Below are 23,988 nucleotides of genomic sequence, written 5' to 3'. Positions count from 1 at the left end.
TCATTCACTTTAAGGGGGTCCATTAGGGCTCTGATATTTTTGACTACTAAAAAATCTCTGCGTACTGCTATTTGTATATAAAAATCAGTAGACGGGCATTCATTTCTGCACTCTGTATAAGTTTCTCTAACAGACTTGTAGAAAATCAACCACACTCACACGAAGGATTTCAGTTTGATGCTAACACAATAGTTCACCATAGTGCTGGATAAGGGGACAGAAAAGCGACAAGTAGTGCTAGAAGTATGACGTTTCGACCCATCCCGGGTCTTTTTCAGATTTTTCTCTGTGACCTGGAATGTGGAGGACTAGGAGCGCTGAAGTGCGTGCAGCACTGATATCCTGCTTCTCTAAACTCCAGGACGCAGCAACAAATTTTAAAAAGACTCGGGATGGGTCGAAACGTCATACTTCTAGCACTACTTGTCGCTTTTCTGTCCCCTTACCCAGCACTATGGTGAACTATTGTGTTAAATAAACAAGCATCAAACTGAAATCGTTCATGTGAGTGCTGTGGATATTCTACAAATCTACTACTTGGGTCTCCCAGTCCAACCTGCACCCCCTCATCTACGCTGAGTGCCCTCCATTTTCCTCTACGTAGGTTTCTCTAACAAGCATACCACATTTATACTGTTTCCAAACATCTAGTTGTAGACTTATTGCAATCACAGTATCATCTGTCTCCTATAAGAGGTAGGCATTCAATTAGCTCTATACTTAAGATATACTACCATAATCCTTTGGTGCTTTAAAACAAAGTTTAACTAGAAGGGAACCTGTCACGTTGATGTCTGATTTGCCGCATGTTATACAGCAGGAGGCGCTGTGCAGATTGATATATTGTTTGGCGGTAAAAGATTCAGTTTACGGTGTATTTTATTAATCGATATCCTTGCACTTTTTTTGCTTAGTAGTCAAGTGGGTGGTCCTACAAAGTAATTGACAGCTATCTTCTATTCATAGATATGCAAGGAAGGTTGTCAATCACTGAATAGTAGAATCTGTGCTGACCAATTTGCACATCCCATGCCATCAGCCACGACAGTGGTCTATGGCCGCTGGATGGGAGAGGCAGTGCAGCTTCTTACCTCCCAGCATCAGTGACTCTTTTTTTCATGAGCAAGCCTGGCACGACCTCATAGTTTCACCATGAAGCACTTTTGATGCCAGTCCGGCTAATCAAAAGAAGAGCCACTGATGCTGGGAGGTATTAGGCGGTACTTCTGCTCCGATGCAGCAACCACAAACCACTATTGGGCTGACAGCACTACTGAATAGGTTGATCCATTGGAAGCCTGAACATAGAAAGAGCCTACCATAGATCAGACACAATATTCAACATGACAGGTTCCCTCTGAATAGGTTAACAGGTAACCATGCATTATGGAACAATGTATTGCATGCAGCCGTAATGACTGTAAGTGACAGCTATCCAGTAAGACTTTAGTGGCATCCACAACTACCAGCAGCCATATCGTCATATTGCTTCAAAACAACATTTTCATCATCATCAAAGTAAAGCAAGTTTATGGAGAAGAGTTTGTCGGGGACACAGCATGGGCTATTAACACCTTGTGTCAACTTGAGAGCACTAATTATAGACTGCACTGTAGCATGATTGGTGGGTCTCATATTCTGACCTAGAGGGAATGGGCATGACCCTTTACAATGATATGCATTATATCCTTTTGGGGAGATGATCCACCCAGACCAACCAATTTCTTCAAAGTCAACATATAGTGGGTGTCTTTGACAGGGCGAGTATCCATCATCATACACCGATCTGGCTGTTCTTGTTCTGTTTGGTGCTGGAACATGAGGTTCATTGGGTATAGACAATGAAAGGCCATCTAAAGGAATATAAGAGCAGTTTTAAATTTAAAATACTAGTAATAATAAAAAAAAATCATATATAGTAAACATATAGTTTATAAGGTTAATTTATAGAAACACGTGGAAAAATATGATGTCTCGGCCTTGTTTTGCTGTTTGCACCCACAGCCTAAATTTGAAATGGCTTTTAACTCAAAACTCTGTTTTACCAAAATCCATCTTGCTCGTGCAACAAAATTTACAAAGTATCAATTTATAGGTGACCAAAAAATATTATGCTATTTTTGAATTTAAGACCTTGCATTGGGTTTTTATACAAATGCCCTTTCATATGGCTACCATCACTTTTATCTTTGCAGCGAACACATTTTCTAGCATAATTTTATCAAAGTAGAAGATGGCTCATGTCTTACCTGGCTGGCTACTCATAGAAATGACTCCTCTTCTACCATCATCAGTGAAGAGAACAAGCATTGGTTGCTTGCTTTCATGATGATCTCTTCCTGAGGCAAAGTGAATAATATTGGAGTCCGCTTGTTCTCCTCCAAGATTCCTCACTGTCACAAGAAGACCCTGATTGTGGCTTTCATCATTCCAGGCACGAACCTGTCAGATAAAGATAGTAAAATTATCATAAAAAGTCACAATGCAGATTAATAAGGCAATGCTTAGACTTCAAATTATGAAATGCCTCCATTTTTAAGTAGAACACAAAGCTACACATTTCTATAAATATATTGTAGAACAAAAATAGAATACATACTGCTTGTGTGATGGAAAACACTTCCCATCCTGAAGTATGAATAGGGACAAGCTTTGATGATAACAGTTTTCTTCCTTGCGGTAAATGCATTGTTTTTTTGTCTAAAACCAGGTATACACTTATCTGTGACAGAGAGATACAGGTAGAAAGCCATTAGCAGCAGGCTCGGAGCAAAGTAAATATAACTCGATGTATTAAAAACCATTCTTCTAGTATTCAAGTTCTTAAGGCTACTCCAACAGGTCATAGTTTATGGAGAGAACTTGTGGCAATTTCTGGTGTTTTGATAATAATTCCATCACTTCTGCAAAACTAACCTCTGCCATTATTCTAGTACAATAGTTCATATAATCAACTCAAGTGTGTTAAAATATTGCTTCATATAGGATTCCACATTTCCATTTTAGGGTCTCACCTGGCAGAAATGGTGTCTCTTGAAGTAAGGATACTCTGTAGCTCTTGGCTTAAGTTTGAAAAGATGTAACTCAGCTGTTAAAATCTTCTCATCCTTGGTTACAGTTGAGAGGTTGAACAGAAAGTACATCTGGTCACTGTGAACTTTGAGGAATAACAAGGATTAGATAAGGAGCTGCAATATATGGTGTGGTTTATTGTATTTTAATCTTCTAATAATATTGTAGGCCAATAACCACAACAACTAGGATGTATGAGATCAAATAATATGTATAATGATATTACAGACATCATGGATGAATATTACAATTGAAAGTTGACTTACCTTTGTCAAAGAAACTTCTGACAGTGTTCCCCTCCAAAAGAAATGGGTCCTTGGTGACACCATCTGCATCTGCCACCGTGTTGTACAGGTCAATCATGTATTGAGGTGGTTGTTTGATATGATGTAGAGAATGTGGTGGATCTTCGATGCCAAATACTTCTAAAAGCTTTTTCAGAGCTACAGATCTTACTTGCTCGGGGTCTTCTGTGTTCAGTGGCATTTCAGTTGGCCTTGAGATACATCCTTGAAGGAAAAACACTATGACCACTAAACCAAACATCTTTGTGTGGACCATGTCTTCAAGTTGCTCCTCTCTTGGATCTCTTGCAGTTGAATGGGTCCACTGTGTGTCCTGTGTCACAATTTATAACAATTCTACAAGGCAGCTGCTCCCTTAAGCCCTAGATGGAATTAAGTCAAGTATGCAAAACAGCAATCAGTAAATGTAAAGAAAGCTAATTGCAGTGCTAACAAGGTGTGAAACAAGACTAGCAATGCCCTGTTAGCAATTATCCTACAGTACACAATTTATGTGAAACTGGAAGCTGTTGTCCTGTCTACATTCTTTATTTTGAAGGAAAATCAAGGAGGCTTGTATTAGAAGAACAAGCAAAGGTTTAAACACCTGGAGAGGATTGGTTTGTTTATCATTTTTCTGGAGTAAATGTGAAATTATTCCATTGTCACAGGCTGAATGAGGACAGTTTGCTCACAGTAGGCGACTAACTTCCTACTAATGAATTTATTGATGGGAACAAACAGGAGAACATTGACTTGCATAAAATAAACCGTGTTGAGCAAATAACAGATACACTTAAGATCGCCTGAATTGTACTGAGAGTAGATATCCTATTTGCCATAAATGAATGACATTTACCAACAACATACGAGATTTGATCATTTAAGTTTCAATGATTAATTGCAATAATGTACAAGTAGAAAACCACCGCTAGGCAATGATATTGTCAGATAACACTTATACTTTATTCAGACTTTTTTTTCACTGTGGATTGGTTTGATTTAGGTCTTTTATTGACCGGAAACTTGACTTCAGTCAAAGATTAAACAGGATTTCCTGAGGCATAGGAAAATGTGAATATAATTACTCAGTCCAAGCTAATATCATTGTTCAATTCATATGTGTATTTCACTCCTCTGCAGTCATTACCAGGGGTAGATGACACTCATCATTAATATAAGTATTCACAATTTATATTGATATACTGATTGATTGATTGATTTTGATTACATCAAATACACAAATGTGAAACAATCTAATCTCAGATCTACAAATTCTGCCTGATTCAATCTTAAGGGGGTTTTACACATAGCGATATGGCTAGCAATATTGTTATAACGTCACCGATTTTGTGACGTTATAGAGATATTGCTAGCGATATCGCTATGTGTGATACTTACCTCCGACCGGCTCCCCCGCTGTCCATCGCTGATCACACGAGAATGTCCAGGTCCATTTCTCGTCGGGCGCTTCCTGCTGGGCTTCCTGCTGTGTGAGACGAGCGACGCGTGGAGGCGGGCGGGAGGACGTCAGGATCGCTGTGTGTGAAAGGTGAGTATCGTCCGCTGCGTCGCTGCTGCATCGCTGGTGAGATCTGCCTGTGTGGCAGCTCACTAGCGATCATTTAGCGATGCACCAGCGATCCTGACCGCGTCATATCGCTGGTCGGATCGCTGGTGCATCGCTAAATGTAAAAGGGCCTTAAGCCTGTGCACATCACAAAATCAGTAATACTATAAATAACAGAAAGGGTAAGATATGCTAGTTTTGGCGTTTTCATCTTCTCTTTAGATCAAGCTCATCAATTCTATTACATCTTAGGAGATTAAGGGCCTGATTCATTAAGATTCTTCTAATGAAGGGTATTGACTAAGAGGTAATATGTACTTAATTCATTAATGGTCCATCTGATCATTGGTGTGTGCCTCCATGCAGGGTCAGGATGTCAGGTAGGCACCCACCTTGGACACTACCTCTTGCATCCCTGAGGTGGCGCAGTTTGAAAGAAAAAACTGACAGTGTTGTGCATGCAGCCACTTAGCACCTTACTCCAGCCGAAAGCATTCAGTGCACTCACAAACGGGGGGCGCAGGCACACAGGTAAGCAGTCTCAGTGAGTCACAAACATCTCTCACCGCCTGTGCTCCTTCAAGCTTTCAGTCCCTGCACTCAATTGTATTCGCATCTTTAAGACATAAATACAATTGATGTGAGCACCAGGACATGAGCAGAACTGCGCTAATCAGTTCCCTGCTTCGCCGGTAACTCCAGCAAGGCACAATCTACTTTCGGTTTGCGCCTTCTTGCTGGACTGTAGGACGGGGGACAGTGGGGAGGGAGTGTCGGGTGGTGCAATGGCATAACTGCTATCCAGCGCCCAATGCTATACCAAATAGAAGAGGAGACAGCAGAACTTAAATTAGGTGACTATAAGCCTTTTTTTTTTTACATTTTTGTTACATTATTTGGCCACTGAAAAGAGAGCTGTAGGGTCATCATATTATATGGACGATTGTGAGGTACATTATACTTGGGCTGTGTGGACATCCTATTATATATGGCTGTAGGGGACATTATACTTGGGCTGTGGGGACTCATACTGTTTAGGAGGGCTTTGGGGACATGATACTGTATAGGGGGCTGAGGTGGAACATTATACTGGGGTATGTGGTGACTATACAGTATTGAGGGCTGTTGTGGATCGTATATTTGGGGCTTTTTTTACCAAATTGTAAAGCGGGCTGTGGGGGAAATTATACTGGAAGGCTGTGGTGACCAGGCAGTATTGGAGAGGGTGTGGGGACTTTATACTGGCTGCTGTATTTAGGGGTTGTGAGGAATATTAGACTGTATAGGAGTTGTGGTAATCATACTGTATAGGAGCTGTGGTGGACCTCATAATGCATAATGGAGGGTTGTGGTGGATATCATATTGCATGGGTTGCTGTGGAGGACATTATACTGTATATAAGAGGCTGTGGGGGCCATTGTACTGTATTGGAACTGGAGGGCCATCATATGGTATGGGGGATTGTTGGGGCCATGATTCTGTATGGGGTTCTGTGGGGCCATCATACAGTATATGGGGAACAGTGGTGGTGATAATACTATACAATGGAAGGCTGTGGTGGATATCATCCTGTATGGGTGTTGTTGAGAACACACTGTATGGGAGGGCTGTCCTGGACATTATAGTGTAAAGGGGAATTTTGAGGGCCATCATATTGCATGAGGGGCTGTGGGGCCATCATAGTATTTGGGGGACTTTGGGGTTCATCATTATGTGCGATCCATCTTGCTACGTCATGGCCGACAGTGTTGGCACCCTTGAAATTGTTCCAGAAAATGAAGTATTTCTCCCAGAAAAGTATTGCAATCACAAATATTTTGTTATACACATGTTCCTTTGTGTGTATTTGACCAACACAAAATAATATAGAAAAAAGGCAAATTGGACAAAATGTCACACAAAACACAAAAAATGGGCCGGCCAAAAATGTTGGCACCTTTCCAAAATAGTGGTAAAAAACTTTGTTTCAAGCATCTAATGCTCAATGAAACTCACCTGTGCCGAGCAGCTCATGTGGTCAGTATGAAAATCAAACCAGATAAAAATAGAGAAGTTGACTCAATCTTTGCATCTTTGACAGCTGAGAACAAGATAGAGCTTTTTGATAAAGCACATTCTTCTGTTTACTGAAAACGGAATGAGGCCTACAAAGAAAAGCACATAGTACCTACAATTAAAGGTTTAAAGATGTTTTGGGGTTGATTTTGTAAGCACTTCGCTGGACAAGGCGGAATCCCAGAGTGCACCCTCTGGACCGTGGCACCGAGGGACCCTGGACGAGCAACCAGCTGGACCCGACCCCTATACAGGAACCGTTAAGAGCAGGTCCAAGGGTTCGAATGCCACGGCAGCTGGAACCAAGAGGGGCGGCTCAGAATGGAGTACTGAAACGAACACATGAAGGCAGGACTGGAGTCAGATAGCAGGTGCGGACACAGGAGGACTGCACCGGAGTCAGGCAGCTGGTACGGACACAGGCAGGCAGGGCTGGAGTCGTGTAGCGGGTACGGACACAGGCAGGCAGGACGGGAGTCAGGTAGCAGGTGCGGACACAGGAGGACTGGACCGGAGTCAGACAGCTGGTACAGACACAGACAGGCAGGACTGGAGTCAGGTAGCAGGTGCGGACACAGGAGGCTGACTGGAGTCAGACAGCAAGGCTGCAAGGGAACACAGAGCAGTCAGTGGAAGGCAGCCTAATGCAAGGCAGGATCACAGGACCTAGAGTTGCTGTACTACAACAACGATCAGGCGCTTCCATTATGGGAGGGCGGCCTGATATACACGTAGCTGTGCCCCCATTGGTCCGGCGGTGCTGCCGGGTTAGGGCACCGCCGGAGATGAGATCAGAGATGGAGGACCGGGCGCGACATACTGCGCAGGCCCCGTAATGACGTCACCGGCCGCGGGCCGGTCAGAGGAGGACGCCGGCGCCGGAGCAGAGGGGAGTGAGGCTGCAGCGCGGTGTCAGCGCGTGCGAAGGAAGGCCTGGGAACATGAGCGTCTAGAGGCATGGGAACCGTGACAGATTTATTGCCTTTGACCCTCGGTGCTTTGACTGTGTTTAAGGCATCATGAAATCTGAAGATTACCAAAGGATTTTGGGTCGCTATGTAATGTTAGAAAGATGGGTTTGCGTACTAGGTCATAGGTCTTCCAACAGGACAATGGCCCCAAACATACTTGAAGATGTATGTAGAAATGGATGGCAGCAAAGCGCTGGAGAGATCTGAAATTCCCAATAATGAATCCAAATCTAAATCTCATTGAACACCTGTGGAGAGATCTTAAAATTGCTGTTCAGAGAAGGCTCCCTTCAAATATGAGAGACCTAGAGCAGTTTGCAAAAGAAGAGTCGTCAAACATTCCATTTGAGAGGTGTAATTACAGTAGGGAAAAAAAGCATTTAGTCAGCCACCAATTGTGCAAGTTCTACCACTTAAAACCTGTAATTGACATCATAGGTAAACCACAAACAGGAGAGTCAAAATGAGAAAACAAATCCAGAAAATCACCTTGTCTGATTTGGCAAAACTTTTTTTTGCAAATTATGGTGGAAAATAAGTATTTGCTCATTAACAAAAGTTCATCTCAATATTTTGTTTTATATCCTTTGTTGGCAATGACAGAGGTCAAACGTTTTCTGTATGTCTTTGTGGTAATAGCAGGTACACAGGATGCATTGACGAAACGCGAGACAGAAATGACTTTAAACGTTAACTTTTATAGATAAATGCCGTTAGGGCTATTGTTACGCAACCAACAGAATAACAGTAGTTGTCCTCGCAGGGAGCCAATACACATAAACAAGGATTGGGAGAACCCAACTAATCCGGCAAAGACCGGTCACTATATGGCCGCGGAATGGTCGACTACCGGTCCTTAGTCACTATGTATCACCTATTCGTCCTGACGTCCCTCGGCGTTCTGCTCCACGTTGTGTCTGTGTCACAGCCACTGGGCCCAGCCGCTGAAGATCTGGCGTAGTCTTCCGGCGTTCCGACTCCCAGGAGGAGCAGGGGCACAACAGGCCCACGGAGAGTTCTTTGGTGGGATGTCCCCCAGTGGAGGCAGCGGGATACCACCTGGGAGTCAGAGAGTGGAGGCCACAACTCCCTGACAGGGACTGGCAGCGGCGGTGATAAGTGGCGGTTGATAGGCCACAGGCGCAGTCTGAGGCCGCACTGGAGGATCCGCAGCAGGCACAGGCCCAGTCTCTACCGCGGACTGGAAACGGGGCGGTCGCAGCTGTGGGCGGCAAAGGAGGAGTCACCGCCGTGGTCAGGAGTGAAGCGGCGGTGGCTGCGGGCAGCTGCGAGGAGGCCACAGCCGCGAGCTGGAGTGAGGCCGCGGACGGCTGCGAATAGGCCGCAGCCGAGAGCTGGAGTGAGGCAGCAGTCTTCTCTTGTCGGTAAGCTCGGCGCCGTCTCCCTGCGGTCCACCGAGAGTCTCTCTCCTGTCGCTGTCCTCCTCTCTCGAAGCTGCTCGTGGCTCTCACTCTCTGGCCCTCCCCAAGTCTCCACCTCCTTCTAACTTTTTCTGCTGACTCACACAGTCTGGCCCTTTCTGCCCCTCTTCTCTGGACTCCCCCACCAACTACCCTTTCAGTCTCAGCAGTCCATCCCCTAGCTCTGCTCCCTGAAAACAGATACCCCAGGAACCTGGAAGACGGTCCCCTCGGTTCCGGCCCGGGAATTCGGCGGAGGCCTCTCCTCCTACACTTTCACAAGGTTGGCACACACTGTTGGTGGTATGTTGGCCCATTCCTCCATGCAGATTTCCTCTAGAGCAGTGATATTTTGGGCCTGTCGCTGGGCAACACAGACTTTCAAATCCCTCCAAAGGTTTTCTATGGAGTTGAGATCTGGAGACTGGCTAGGCCACTCCAGGACCTTCATATATTTCTTAGGAAGCCACTCTTTCATTGCTCTGGCGGTGTGCTTGGGATCATTATCATGCTGAAAGACTCATCCATGTTTCTTCTTCAATGCCCTTGCTGATGGACGGAGGTTTGCACTCAAAATCTCATGATACATGGCCCCATTCATTATTTTGTGTACATGAATCAGTCGTCCCAGTCCCTTTGCAGACAAACAGCCCCAAAGTATGATGTTGCCACCCCATGCTTCACAGTAGGTATGGTGTTCTTTGGATGCAACTCAGCATTCTGTCTCCTTCAAACACGATGAATTTTGCTTCTGCCAAACAGTTCTACTTTGGTTTCATCAGACCATATGACATTCTCCCAATACTCTTCTGGATAATCCAAATGCTGTCTAGCAAACTTCAGACAGGTCCGAACATGTACTGGCTTAAGTAGGGGGACACATGTTACTGGTGGTAGCTTTTGTTACATTGGTCCCAGCTCTATGCAGGTCATTCACTACTAGGTCCCCCCGTGTAGTTCTGGGATTTTTGCTCATTGTTCTATTGTTCTTGTGATCATTTTGACTCCTTGGGGTGAGATCTTGCATGGAGCCCCAGATCGAGGGAGATTATCAGTGGTCTTGTATGTCTTTAATTTTCTTATTATTGCTCCCACAGTTGATTTCATCACACCAAGCTGCTTGCCTATTGCAGATTCAGTATTCCCAGCCTGGTGCAGGGCTACGAATTTGTTTCTGGTGTCCTTCGCCAGCTCTTTGGTATTCACCATCGTGGAGTTTGGAGAGTGACTGTTTGAGTTTGTGGACAGGTGTCTTTTACACTAATAACAAGTTCAAACAGGTGCCATTACTACAGGTAATGAGTGGAGGACAGAGGAGCCTCTTAAAGAAGAAGTTACAGCTCTGTGAGAGCCAGAAATCTTGCATGATATTAGGTGACTAATTAATTATTTTCCACCATAATTTGCAAAATACATTTTGCCAAATCAGACAAGGTGATTTTCTGGATTTGTTTTCTCATTTTGACTCTCATAGTTGTGGTTTACCTATGATGTCAATTACAGGCCTCTCTCATCTTTTTAAGTGGGAGAACTTGCACAATTGGTGGCTGACTAAATACTTTTTTGCCCCGCTGTATGTATATTGGGTGGCTGTGGTAAATATACTGCATGGGGGACAGACGTGTATATCTTACTGTACATAGGATGGCAATGGTGGACATCATACTGTATGAGAGACTATTGTGGACATCATACTGTATATTGTAGAGCCGTTATGGATACCATGTTGTGGTGGGTGGTTATGTTGGTGACAGTCAAAGTTTGATTACAGTTTGAGGAGGCAGCACGATTGAAGTGGACAGTGTGGTGGGCAGTAAAAGGGCATAGTGTGAAGAGGGGACACAGAATGGATTTGGAAAAGGGCAGCATCAAATGGGGGCTCAGTATGGATAGAGGAGCAGCATGAAATACGGGGACAGTGTGGAGGTATAAAGAATGTAAGCGAAAACAGTGGAGAGGGGACAGCCATTCTATAGGCCATAAAAGGCTAAAAATAGCAATAGAGTCTTATCTGGGTGTTATGGTAAGAGATTTGAAAGCTTCTCATCTGTGAGGATTGTGTGTGACACAAGCACTATCATAACATAGTTGTCAGCCGCTGCAGGCCCGCAGGGTTGTATGTAATAGAGAGCCTGAACAAGTGGACTGTCGATTCAGGAATGAATCATAAAGAATTTGGTTGAAAGTGGTTTATTTGTCAACGCGTTTTAGAGTCAAATCCGACTCCTTTCTCAGGACAACCACATGTCGATTTGACTCTGAAACGCGTTAACAAATAAACCACTTTCAACCAAATTCTTTATGATTTGTTCCTGAATTGTGAGCGCACTAAAAGTCCACTAATTCTGGCTCTCAAATTTTGTAAAGGCCGTGGTTATTAAGCGAAGACATTGTGGCGGTTATAGCTGATAATGGCAGACAGTGTGGTGGCTATATCTCATTAATGCAGACAGTGAGGGCCCACACACCTTTAGTATTAAATTAATGTACAGGTGCACAAATACACTGTGTGACCAATATACAAATATACATTCATATGTATACATTTGCATATTGGTCACACAGCGTATTTGTGCACCTGTGCATTAATTTAATACTAAAGGTTTTTGGAGTACATATCGGGGTCAGCACCATTATCCATCCATTTTTCCCACACAAGCTTTTAATTGCTAGATATGCTTGGAATCCTTTTCACTCCCCATTCAGAGGATGCTTAGAGGTAGGACATTTAGAGGGTAGGGACCATCCATATCAAAAGGTACACTTGACGTGGTTGGATGACTTTTGTGATCTTTGATCAAAAAACGCCAAGTACCTTTGGTTTTCATATTTACAGCAGTATTAGGCTATGTGCCCAGGCAGAAAATTTCTACATGAAAACCGGACTCCTTCCCAGAAAACGCACTTTTTTTCCGTGCGTTTTTTGCACGTTTTCCACACGTTTTTTGCTCAAAAACGCGTGTTTTTTATGCGTTTTTTCCCGCGGGTCCCTAGTCTCATAGAAGATAGTTAAAAACGCAGATTTTTCCTGAAAATTAATGAGCATGCTGCGTTTTTTACCGCAATGCGTTTTTTTCTGCAGAAAAAACGCATCAGTATGCACAAAAAGTACAGAATGCATTAAAATGAATGGGATGCTTCTTTTAAGTGATTTTTAAGCGTTTTTGCTGGTAAAAAAACGCTTACGTGTGCACACAGCCTTAGAATTCATGTATTCATTAATCGCCGTATGTTGATGCATTGCGTATGTGCGTATAAGTGTGGCAGGTGTAGGTCATGAGGGTAGAGGCCATTTAAGATATAGTATGGATAGATATTTTGTATGCAGAGGGAATTTTAATGACATTATTACTTTTAAGGGCTCCGTGTCACGATGTGCTACGAATGACCAGTGGAGACGGAAGACTGCATAGATGAGCTAGGACTGTGAAAGGTCAAGAAGGACAAGATGAAAATTAAAAGAAAGAGATGATGATGGCTGTTAATAAGAACTCCCAGTATCTCCTTACCATTATTAACCCCTTTACCCCCAAGGGTCGTTTGCATGTTAATGACCAGGCCAATTTTTACAATTCTGACCACTGTCCCTTTATGAGGTAATAACTCTGGAACGCTTCCATGGATCCTGGTGATTCTGACAATGTTTTCTCATGACATATTGTACTTCATGATAGTGGTAAAATTTCTTTGATATTACTTGCATTTACTTATGAAAAAAACGGAAATTTGGTGAACATTTTGAAAATTTCGCAATTTTCCAACTTTTAATTTTTTTTTGTTACGAAGGCTTAAAAGTTGACCAGTGATTTCTCATTTTTACAGCACCATTTTTTTAGGGATCACGTCACATTTGAAGTCACTTTGAGGGGTCTATATGATAGAAAATACCCAAAAGTGACACTATTGTAAAAACTGCACCCCCTCAAGGTACTCAAAACCACATTCAAGAAGTTTATTAACAAATTAAGGTGCTTAACATGAATTTTTGGAATGTTTAAAAAAAATGTACATTTAACTTTTTTCACAAAAAATTTACTTCAGGTCCAATTTGTTGTATTTTACCAAGGTTATCAGGAGAAATTGGACACCAAAAGTTGTACAATTTGTCCTGAGTACGGTGATACCCCATATATGCAGGTAAATCACTGTTTGAGTGAATGGCAGAGCTCGGAAGGGAAGGAGCGCCATTTGACTTTTCAATGCAAAATTGGCTGGAATTGAGATCGGACGCCATGTCGCGTTTGGAGAGTCCCTGAGGTGCCTAAACAGTGGAAACCCCCACAAGTGAGACCATTATGAAAAGTAGATCGCCTAAGAAACTTATCTAGATGTGTGGTGAGCACTTGGAACCCCCAAGTGCTTCACAGAAGTTTATGATGTAGCGCTGTAAAAATAAAAAATCATATTTTTTTTCACAAAAATGATAATTTCACCCCCAATTTTTTATTTTCCCAAGGGTAGCAGGAGAAGTTGGACCACAAAAGTTGTTGTGCAATTTGTCCTGAGTAGGCTGATACCCCATTTGTGGGGGTAGACCACTGCTTGGGCGCATGGCAGAGCTCAGAAGGGAAGGAGCACAGTTTGACTTTTTCAATGCAGAAATGGCTGGAATTGAGAACAGACGCCATGTTGCGCTTGGAGAGCCCTTGATGTGCCTAAACAGTGGAAACTCCCCCAATACTAGCTCCAACCCTAACCCCAACATACCCCAAACCCTAACAATAACCCTAACACACCCCTAACCCTAATCCCAACCCTAACCCTAACTTTAGACCTAACTTTATCCCTAACCCTAACCCCATCCCCAACCCTAACCCCAATCCTAACCCTAACCCTAATGGGAAAATGGAAATAAATACTTTTTTTATTTTATTTTTCTCTAACTAAGGGAGTGATAAAGGGGGTATAGCGAGTTTTTATATTTGGCTCTTGTCACACACTAAAAGACTTTTTATTGAAAAAATAATTTTTGCATCACCACATTTTGAGAGCTATAATTTTTCCATATTTTGGCCCACAGAGTTGTGTGAGGTCTTGTTTTTTGCAGGACGAGTTGACGTTTTTACTGTTACCATTTTCGGGCACATGACATTTTTTGATCGCTTTTTATTACAATTTTTGGGAGGCAGAATAAACAAAAACCAGCAATTCTTGAATTTCTTTTGGGGGGCACGTTTACACCGTTCCGCGTGTGGTAAAATTGATAAAGCAGTTTTATTATTTTGGTCAGTATGATTACAGTGATACCTTACTTAGATTTTTTTTATGTTTTGACGCTTTTATACAATAAAAACTATTTTATATAAAAAATAATTATTTTTACATCTCTTTATTCTGAGAGCTATAACTCGTCATGCCGTGGGGTCTCTGATCCAAAGGCAGAGGGGCTGACAGCCCCTCTGCCTGCTCCCGGAATGCTGCGATCATGTTTGATTGCAGTGTGCTGGGGGTTAAAGTGCTGGGAGTGGTCCTTGACCGCTCCTGGCACTTAGTGCTGGGTGTCAGCTGTGAGAATCAGCTGACACCCGGCCACGATCAGCCGCGCTCCCCCCCGTAAGCACGGCTGATCGCATATGACGTACTATTCCATCCATGAGAATAAAGTCCCAGGGCAAATGGACGGAATAGTATGTCTAATGGCAGAAAGAGGTTAAGGACATACTGGGAGTTGTAAATTAACTGACACAAATGTATTTGGGGTTGACTTGACATTACAATTGATTGCTGTACTAAGTTTGGTTTTCATATTCAAGTACTTACAGAGGTTCTGGTCATGTATTCATTTACTGATGGTGATTCTGATAATGTATACATGGTATTCATGTACTGATAATGTTACTGGTGTTGTATTTATTTATTGATGATGTATCTGATTACATATTCATGTACTGACTGGTTCTACAGTAGACCTTTATGCATGTACTGATAGTACCGCTAATGATCTATTAATTTACTGGTTAGTTTGCTTAGTTAGTTCTGGTGCTGTATTCATGTACTATTGATGGCTCTGGTGTTCTGGTCTATTTAGGTACTGATGATAATTTTAGTTTCGTACTCATGTACTGATGATTGTTCTTATAATTAATGCATTATAGTAATACATTAATATAGCACCAGAACAACTATCACTACATGAATATGTTCTCAAAACCACTATCAGAACTGGAATACATCACTAGAACTACCATCAGTACAGTAATACAGCACTAGAACTACCATCAGTTTTGTTTCAAGCTGTATTTGTCTCATGATGGATGCAAAAATCAACCGACGTATCCATATATCTATATCTCGGTCTGTTTATTTTGCATTATAGCATCTGCCAAAATGTTAGACATCTTAATTGAAATCAAATGGCCCCCATTATAGTTAAACTAAATTAGTTTTCATGATTATCTTTGGGTTTCACATTTAAAATATAGGATGTCAGGCTACTTTCACACTTGCGTTTTTTTGCTGCGCATTTTTTGCGCACACAAGAGCATGAAAAAAACGCATCATGCATTTGTGTGCGTTTTTTGCAGGTTTTGGTGCATTTTTTAAAAAAAGCATGCTTTTTTTGCACATACGTGGGCATTACAATGCGCACCCATAGACTTTAATGGGTGTTTTGCTGTAAAAAAAAGCATTGTGTGCGCATGCATTTTTTGGGGCAAGTCGGACGCACAAAAAATGCAACAGGATGCATTTTGTGCGCCCGAGCACACACTGCAAAAAAACGCATGCGCCTACAAACGCGTACGTGCACATATGTATGCGCACATATGCGCACCCATGTTAAAGTATAGGGGAAAAAACGCATGCTTTTTTTGCGCTAAAAAGCAGCACAAAAAAGCGCAAGTGTGAAACCAGCCTCAGAGATAAATCTCACTACTTGTCCCTTGTATGGTGTAAATGGTCCACAAACAATTAATGATTCTATATCTGAATTTGAAATTACCCCCCTGTTAGGTCACACCCTTAAAGTTCACCACTTTTTATACCTTTGCTGGTATTTTTTGGTGAAATAGATAACAATTATACTGGACATGGTTGTCAGAGATTGTTACCTGACCCATTAGAGGGGGGGTGCCTTACGGGTCCTGTTACCTTAGTCTATGGAGCTTGGGATTGGAGGGCGGTGCCATTGGCTTCATTTGCCTAGGGCACCAAAATACCGTGTCCGTGTCCGCGCCCTATCTCCATGCCCCTTGCTACTCTAGTCAGTGATCGGAATACATTTCTGGCTTGTTATGTCACTAAAGTGGCTTAACTGTTGAAGAATTTGCCAACTAGGCTTTGTCACACCCTGTGCAGCCCATGTTCTGATCACTTCAGTGAATTTGCCCTGACTGGAGTGAAAAATCGCTAAATTTTTCTACAACGCCGACTTGCGCAAAGTATTTGAAGCTTTTTGAAGTTTTTTATTCTAGCGAAAACACTGATGATTTTGAGACAGAGTAGAATGCTTAACAAACATTAAATGTAAACAGCTACATTACACAAGCCTTTTGTTTTTGTCTGAAGAAGTGTATTCACGTATTTGCATTATTTGGATTATTAAAGAACCAAAAACATAAAAAATGAATACCGTACTATTTTTACTCTGCATAGATACTCAGAGCTATCGTTTTATCACCTATGAAAAATGTGAAACTTAATCAAAAGAATGCAGCTACTGTATGTGGAGTTTAACAAGGAAGGCACAGGCTGAAGCATTTTTCCTATTAGGCTGGAGTCACACTGGCGAGGAATACGGACGAATGAGAGGCGTTAAAAGCACGCATTAGACACGGACAAATTATTCTCTATGGGTTTGCTCCCAACAGCCATATATTTCTCGTCCGTATTCTACGGTCCGTGCCAATCGCAGCATGCTGTGATTGTCAGCGTACTACGCCCGTAGTACGCCAATGCAAGTCTATGAGTGCGCAAAAAATATGGATTACACATGGACCACACGTGTGACTTGCGAGAAATATGCAGGTCTTTTGGCTGGTGACAGGAAATGGGCCAATCCATCATCAGGAAGCCTAAACATGCAAATGAGCTCAAAAAGCGCTCCAGACATCCAGGAAGTACGCCTCCACGGAGTACAGCAGCGTCATGGCGCCATATTTCCTCAATGTGGAGATGCTTATTGTATTAGTGCAGGAGCGGCCAGAACTCTGGGACCAACGTGATGCCCATTATGCCAACCGGGCAAGAAAGGAGGCGTCATGGAGGCGCATATGTCGCCAGATGTTCCATGATTTTGGTGATTGGCCACGTGAGGAGCAGCAGAAACTGAGTAAGTACAACAAAAAAACTGTTTAAAAATACCTCACATCAAAAGATGCATATAGAATCGGCCACCCCCCCTTCCTGTGCTTGTACTTTTTTCCCAATGAGGTGGGTAGATTTTGATGTGACCCATGGTTTTACCCTGCCATCATTTGGCACAGGCCACAAGCGCCTCATCCTCCTAGCCAACCAAGTTATTAAGTGTAGTTACTTGACACATGAACTATTGTGACCCTGTGTATCTGGGCTGGATGTGCCAATTAGCTATGCCTTCCTGGGTAGAAAGCACACCCCAGAATGCCACATGACAAGGCTACTGGTAGCAAATTTGACATATCAAATATGTGAAATTGATATTTCCTGTCACATTTCAGTGGAAGATGTGATGAGACGGTGGCGCAGCATCCGCGACCAATACAGGCAGGAACGTCAGCAGCGGTCCAGGAGTGGTGATGCGGGCTACATAAAGAGAGAATACATCTATTATGACCGCCTCTCCTTCCTCGCCCCTATTCTGGATCTGAAACCGTAAGTAGATACCTCACACCACATTACACAGATACTTTACAGGGCCAAAAATATTGATTTATCTTTGGCTCTGTTCTATTTCATAACAGAACTCAGTCCAACCTTACGGATAGAGGAACGGGCTCAAATACAGAGCCCATCATTGATCCTGTAGGGGATGAGGTGGCTGGCCCATCTTCTTCCCCTACAAGAAGCATGGGTGAAGAATCCTCTCAGGAGAACCCATTGCCTGCGACACAAACCCCACCACCAGGACCGTCTGCTGCTGCACCATCAGCCATACTGGAGGAGTAGGGCAACATGAGGGGCAGCCCAACTGCCCAGATCCAGGGCTCCCCACAGCCTGCTGGACCATCCTGGCGAGGACGAAGAAGGCACCAGATCCCTGCCCAAGATATCCGGACCAATGTGGACACAGGGGTCCTCAACTATCTGGCAAGAGTGAATACAGATGATGGCGAGGAGGCATACTCAGGTAGCCTGGCCCTTTATCTCCGTGCCCTTTCCCGTAAGGTGAGGCTCCGTATTGGAGGATGTTTTCAGATCCTGCTTGATGCAAGCACACCCCCCAATACCCCATATGAGTTGTTTGAATATCTGGAGAGGTGGCAGCTTTCACCCAGAAATCGAATGCGCCTTAGACCAACCACACAGATGCTTGATCAAGCAGGCTCTGAGGATCCTCAAATACGTGGGCCTACACCTCACCACCTTCCTCCCCCTACCCAACCTTTACAACACCAGCAACATATGTCTGCCTCTAGCCAACCCCACCAATATGGCCACATTTTCCCACCCAGTGTTGGAGGCTGGTCCCAACCTGGTTGGGGACGACATGGCTATATTGGTGGTTATGAGACACGGGCCTACCCGAGCCAACAAGATGCTCCTGTTCCATATCACTCTGGCCATTAGCAAGCCCAGTCCCAGGAGGCAGTACAATACCCACATCATGGGCAACAGTATGTTCCCACACAGGGCGATGTTGGGCAAAGTAGCCAGCAGCAACCACAGGCTGGTCTTCCGCCTTCTCCTTCCCCAAATTACCAAAATTTATAATGTAGCCATTTTGGTATTGCATTATGTTGTATTTTTGCATTTGTATGTGTGAAAAATTGTTTGTGAAAAAATGTTAACATCTGCAAAAAGGCCAATTTGCCACATTGCCACAGTTCTTATATGGCAATAATATGTTTTGATTTAAAAAAACAACAACAAAAATAAGGGTCAAGTAAATATTTGGCTACTACATTTTACGTCTCTGTCTCAATTCTAAGAAACAGTGTCAGCAAACTAACATACGCTTACCAATGCAATTAAACAGTCATAGAATCTGAAGGGGTAGAAATATATATATTTAGACACACATAAACCACAAAATTATAACATAGATACAGCATGCTCTTGCCAAGACGTTTCCCCCTCAGGTGACATAAAGTAATTTGTGAAAATATCACGCACTTTGAGGCCAGAGAGTGGTCTACGTTGAGGGTTGATAGGTGGTGTCGCCCTACGCACATTGGCCAACCCACGCACAACACCACCAGAGGAGGAACAATCATGTATCCTGGTGAAGTTATGAAGAACCACACAGGCTTTAACTACTTCATTAACATTTTGTTCACTCAGCTGAATGGCAGACTGGAGTACCCGCCATTTGGCACAAAGAATGCCAAAGGAACACTCCACCAGTCGCCGAGCACGTGATAGGCGCAAGTTAAAAATTCTGCTCCTGTAGTCAAGGTGGCGCCAGGGATATGGCCTCATTACATTGCGCGTTAACTGAAAAGCCTCATCTGCCACAAGGACATAAGGGACAGATTCTTGAGTGGAGCCTTGTAGCTGGCGTGGTGGTGGTAGATCCAACTGGTTGGTGCGTAGCCGCCAAGCCATAATGGAAGTATTGAAGACTCCAGAGTCTCCCGTCCTTCCATAGGCCCCAATATCAACAATTATAAACTTGTATTGAGGGTCGGCCAGAGCCAACAATACAACAGAAAAGTATTGTTTATAATTGAAGAATTGGGAGCCAGAGTTTGGCGGCTTACGCACCCGGATATGTTTGCCATCAAGGGCACCAATACAATTAGGAAACTGGCATTCCTCCTCAAAGTCCCTTGATATCCTCAACCAGTCTTCCATCCTGGGCTCGGGCATGACGAGTTGATGTAGTCTTGACCATATTTGACTACATGTCGACCTGACTATGCCAGAAATGGTAGATCTTACAATCAGAAACTCATGGTGGAGGGCGGCATAAGACAGGCCAGTGGACAGGAAGCTGAAGAACAACAGAAAAGGAACCTTTTAGAATGCACAAATTAAACAAAAAAAAGGTACATACATACAAAACGTGTTATGAATTCACATCTAATAACACACACATATTTTGTTGCACAATGACTAAGTGATATTCAGTACATCTTACACATAACATTCTGGTCTGTAAGTTTCAACATATCTGGAATAAGATGAGGGCATTAAAATTAGTCCATGAAGCAAAAAATAAATACTTTGGGCAACACATCATCAACATAGAGAATGTGGTTGTGTAGTACATACCGTAATGTGAGTAGAAGTCGCTCCTCTGCAGATATAGCTTTGCGCATCCTTGTGTCCTGAAAGGTTATCCCAGGGCGCACTGTCTCCAAGAGTCGATCAAATGTTGCAAAACTCATGTGACAGTATTGGTAGAATTTAGCCGGATCCTCCCGCAGAGAAGAATAGAGGCGGTGAAAATGACCTCTTGTGAGTCGTTGCCTCAAAAGTGGATGGACCCACATGCGTCTCCTCCTCCGCGGATCCACTATCACTGGGTATGGTTGACCAAAGCGGCGTGACAAAAGCCAGTTGTAGAGAACCTGCTCAGTCGTGTTGAAAGTCAGACTGTCTGCCATGTTGCACATACAACAGCAACACACCTAGTGAAGGCAAGGGCACAAATGGACAGAATGGAGGCAGCCACCTGTTCCTGAGGCAATAAATAGGGTGCAGGCTAATGATTTAAATAGTTAACAGGCCTCAAAACCATTAAATGTCCATTTTGCAAGCCGGCGTGAAAATCTCGCCATACGGATGCCATACGTATTACATACGGATTACATACGGATGCTGACATGCGCAAAATACGCGACCACACCTTGCTTACGGATGACATACGGAGCACTATTTAGGGGTCATTCATCCGTATTATGCATGTAAACTACGGACCGTATTTTGCGTCGGTTAGTGTGACCCCGGCCTTAAGGTTTTATTTGGTCCATGGACACATGGCCGATTGTAACTTTTCTGCTGCCTGTAGCAAAAAATGAAATGGTGCTCCCCCTCAACACCAAAAAATTAACTGGTAAGACTGCTACTATAGGAGCAGAGTTTTTTCCTCTTTCTTGTCCTTAGTAATATGCATAAAACCATTTTTAAATAGTAAATTACCCTGCACAGGCATTATTGTGAACATTAACTGCAAAATTGACATGGGGAAAAACACAGCTATATATGTAGGCTTAGGGTGTGTGCACACGCTGCAGATTCTGCTGCGGTTCCGCAGCGGATTTGGCCCTGCGGATCCGCAACAGTTTCTGCTGCGGTGCACAGTACCATTATTACCTATGGGAAATGGAAACCGCAGTGCAGATGCTGAGGAATTTTCCGCGCGGATTTTCTGCGGTTTCTAAACCACAGAAAGAATTGAAATGTCAATTCTTTCTGCTGATTCTGCAGCGGTTTACCGTCTCCTCCATTGTGGAGATGGTAAAACCGCAGGATAATTCGCAGACAAACCGCAGGTCTTTTGACCTGCGGATTTATCTGCGGATTTTGAAAATCCGCGTGGTTCAATCCGCAGCAGATTCCGCAGCGTGTGCACACAGACTAATAGTATGCAAGAAGAACTTAGGGTACCATTACATTTAGCGATGCACCAGCGATTCTGACCACGATACGACCCGGTCAGGATCGCAGGTGCATCGCTAAATGGTCGCTAGTGAGCTGCCACACAGGCAGATCTCGCCAGCGACATAGCAGCGGTCGGCGGTCGTTACTTACCTGTCAGACGCGGCGGTGAAGTCGTCCTCCCACCCGTGTCCACGCACCGCTCGTTGGCGCCAGCAGGAAGCCCAGCAGGAAGTGGCCGACGAGAAACAGTCCAGGACGTTCTCGCGCGATCAGCGATAACCAGCAGGGGAGCCGGTCGGAGGTAAGTATCACACATAGCGATCTCGCTAGCAATATCGCTGCTGCGTCACAAAATCGGTGACTTTACAGCGATATTGCTAGCGATCTCGCTGTGTGTAACGGGGGCTTAACTCTAGATCACCTTATAAACATATACAGTCATGTTCGAAAGTGTTTGCACCATTAAAATTGTTAATAAAAATTAATTATTTTTCCCAGAAAATTACTGCATTTTGTGTGTATTGGAAAAATTCAAAAAAACAGAAAAAAGACAAATTGGACATACAGTAATTTCACACAAAATCCCAAAAATGGGCCAGACAAAATTGTTGGCACCCTCAAGTTAATAATTGATTGCACACTCTTTGGAATAAATAACTGCAATCAGTTGCTTCCTATAACTATCAACAAGCTTCTTACACCCCTCAGATGGAATTTTGCACCACTCTTCTTTTGCAAACTGCTCCAGGTCTCTCATATTAGAAGGGTGCCTTCTCCCAACTGCAATTTTAACATCTCTCCACAGGTGTTCATGAGATTTAGATCCGAACTCATTGCTGGCCACTTCAGAACTCACCAGCCCTTTGTTTACATCCATTTCTAGGTGCTTCTTGTATTATGTTTGAGGTTATTGTCCAGCTGGAAGACCCATGACATAAGATGCAAAAACAGCTTTGTGACACTGAGCACCACATTATGGCCCAAAATCCTTTGGTAATCTTCAAATTTCTCGATGCCTTGCACACAGGCAAGGCACCCAGTGCCAGAGACAGCAAAACATCCCCAAAAACATATTTGAACCTCCACCATATTTGACTGTCAGTACTGTGTTCTTTTTTTTGTAGACTTCATTCCTTTTTCAGTAAGCAGTAGAATGATGTGCTTTACCTAAAAGCTCTATCTTGGTCTTGTCTGTCCACAAGATTCTTTCCCAGAGAATTTTGGCTTACTCACCTACATTTTGGCAAACTGCAATCTATCTGTACAGCCAGACTGTGAGAATTCTATTAAAATACTTTTTATTAATTACCTTTTAAGAGTGTGAAAAAAAAGACTAAACAGACAAAAAAGAATAATGTTAAACCTTCATACACATTAACGTATAGAAGCTTATTTATAAGCAAGCAGATAGTAGCACATCTGTTAGTTTCACTATTGAGTTTACTATTTATTCATAAATTTATGTGATTATTCCCATTAGAAAAACTTCTTTCAGTCTTATAAGAAGAAGTTTGGCAGTAGCAATCTGGAGCTAGCAGTCCTGGCAGTTTCCAGTCACTGGTTCACTTTCTGCATGCAGTTGCAATGGATGGTAAACATTTTTATCATTAGTGTTAGCCTCTTTCCTACCTGTGCCTGGGATAACTCAATGCCAGCTCCTCCTTCTCCTTTTTTTCATCTGCCTCATTCTCCCAAAGCCCACAGGGTGGCGATGAAATTGCACAAAATGCTGTTCTTCCCACAGTCCCTGTTGCATGCTGGTGAGTAGTTTTTCTAAACATTCGCCTGCATATACAGTGGAATGTAAAAGTTTGGACACCCCTGGTTAAAATCACTGTTATTGTGAACAGTTAAGCAAATTGAAGATGAAATGATCTAATGTTAAAAATTACACATTTCCTTTGTATTTTAGGTGTGTGTATGTATGTAT

General features: G+C 43.2%; 1 protein-coding gene across 1 annotated transcript; it reads right to left on the bottom strand.

Annotated features, from left to right (window-relative positions):
- Positions 1–486: 486 nt before the first annotated feature.
- LOC141100297 (bone morphogenetic protein 2-like) lies at positions 487–22,803 on the bottom strand. The gene is made up of 6 exons (XM_073588673.1): positions 22,758–22,803; positions 3,339–3,739; positions 3,015–3,157; positions 2,600–2,722; positions 2,250–2,442; positions 487–1,853 (listed from the first exon to the last, which is right to left on the bottom strand). Exons 2-6 carry the CDS (start codon positions 3,631–3,633, stop codon positions 1,447–1,449), a joined length of 1,161 nt encoding a protein of 386 aa, XP_073444774.1. The 5' UTR covers positions 3,634–3,739; positions 22,758–22,803; the 3' UTR covers positions 487–1,446.
- Positions 22,804–23,988: the final 1,185 nt, after the last annotated feature.

Source organism: Dendrobates tinctorius, unplaced genomic scaffold (assembly GCF_039654945.1).
Source record: "Dendrobates tinctorius isolate UK_male_01 unplaced genomic scaffold, ASM3965494v1 ptg000011l, whole genome shotgun sequence".
Lineage (NCBI taxonomy): Eukaryota > Metazoa > Chordata > Amphibia > Anura > Dendrobatidae > Dendrobates > Dendrobates tinctorius.
The sequence above is the reverse complement of the archived record's forward strand: the minus strand, read 5'-3'. Positions and strand labels throughout refer to the sequence as shown.

What these genes read in the sequence shown, in the direction of transcription:
- LOC141100297 (XM_073588673.1), bottom strand. Translation starts at nt 3,633, where the DNA reads ATGGTCCACACAAAGATGTTTGGTTTAGTGGTCATAGTGTTTTTCCTT. An exon ending in CAGAAGTTTCTTTGACAAAG is followed by an intron (nt 3,158 to 3,338) that starts GTAAGTCAACTT and finishes TATTCCTCAAAG; the next exon opens with TTCACAGTGACCAGATGTAC. An exon ending in AGAGACACCATTTCTGCCAG is followed by an intron (nt 2,723 to 3,014) that starts GTGAGACCCTAA and finishes TCTCTGTCACAG; the next exon opens with ATAAGTGTATACCTGGTTTT.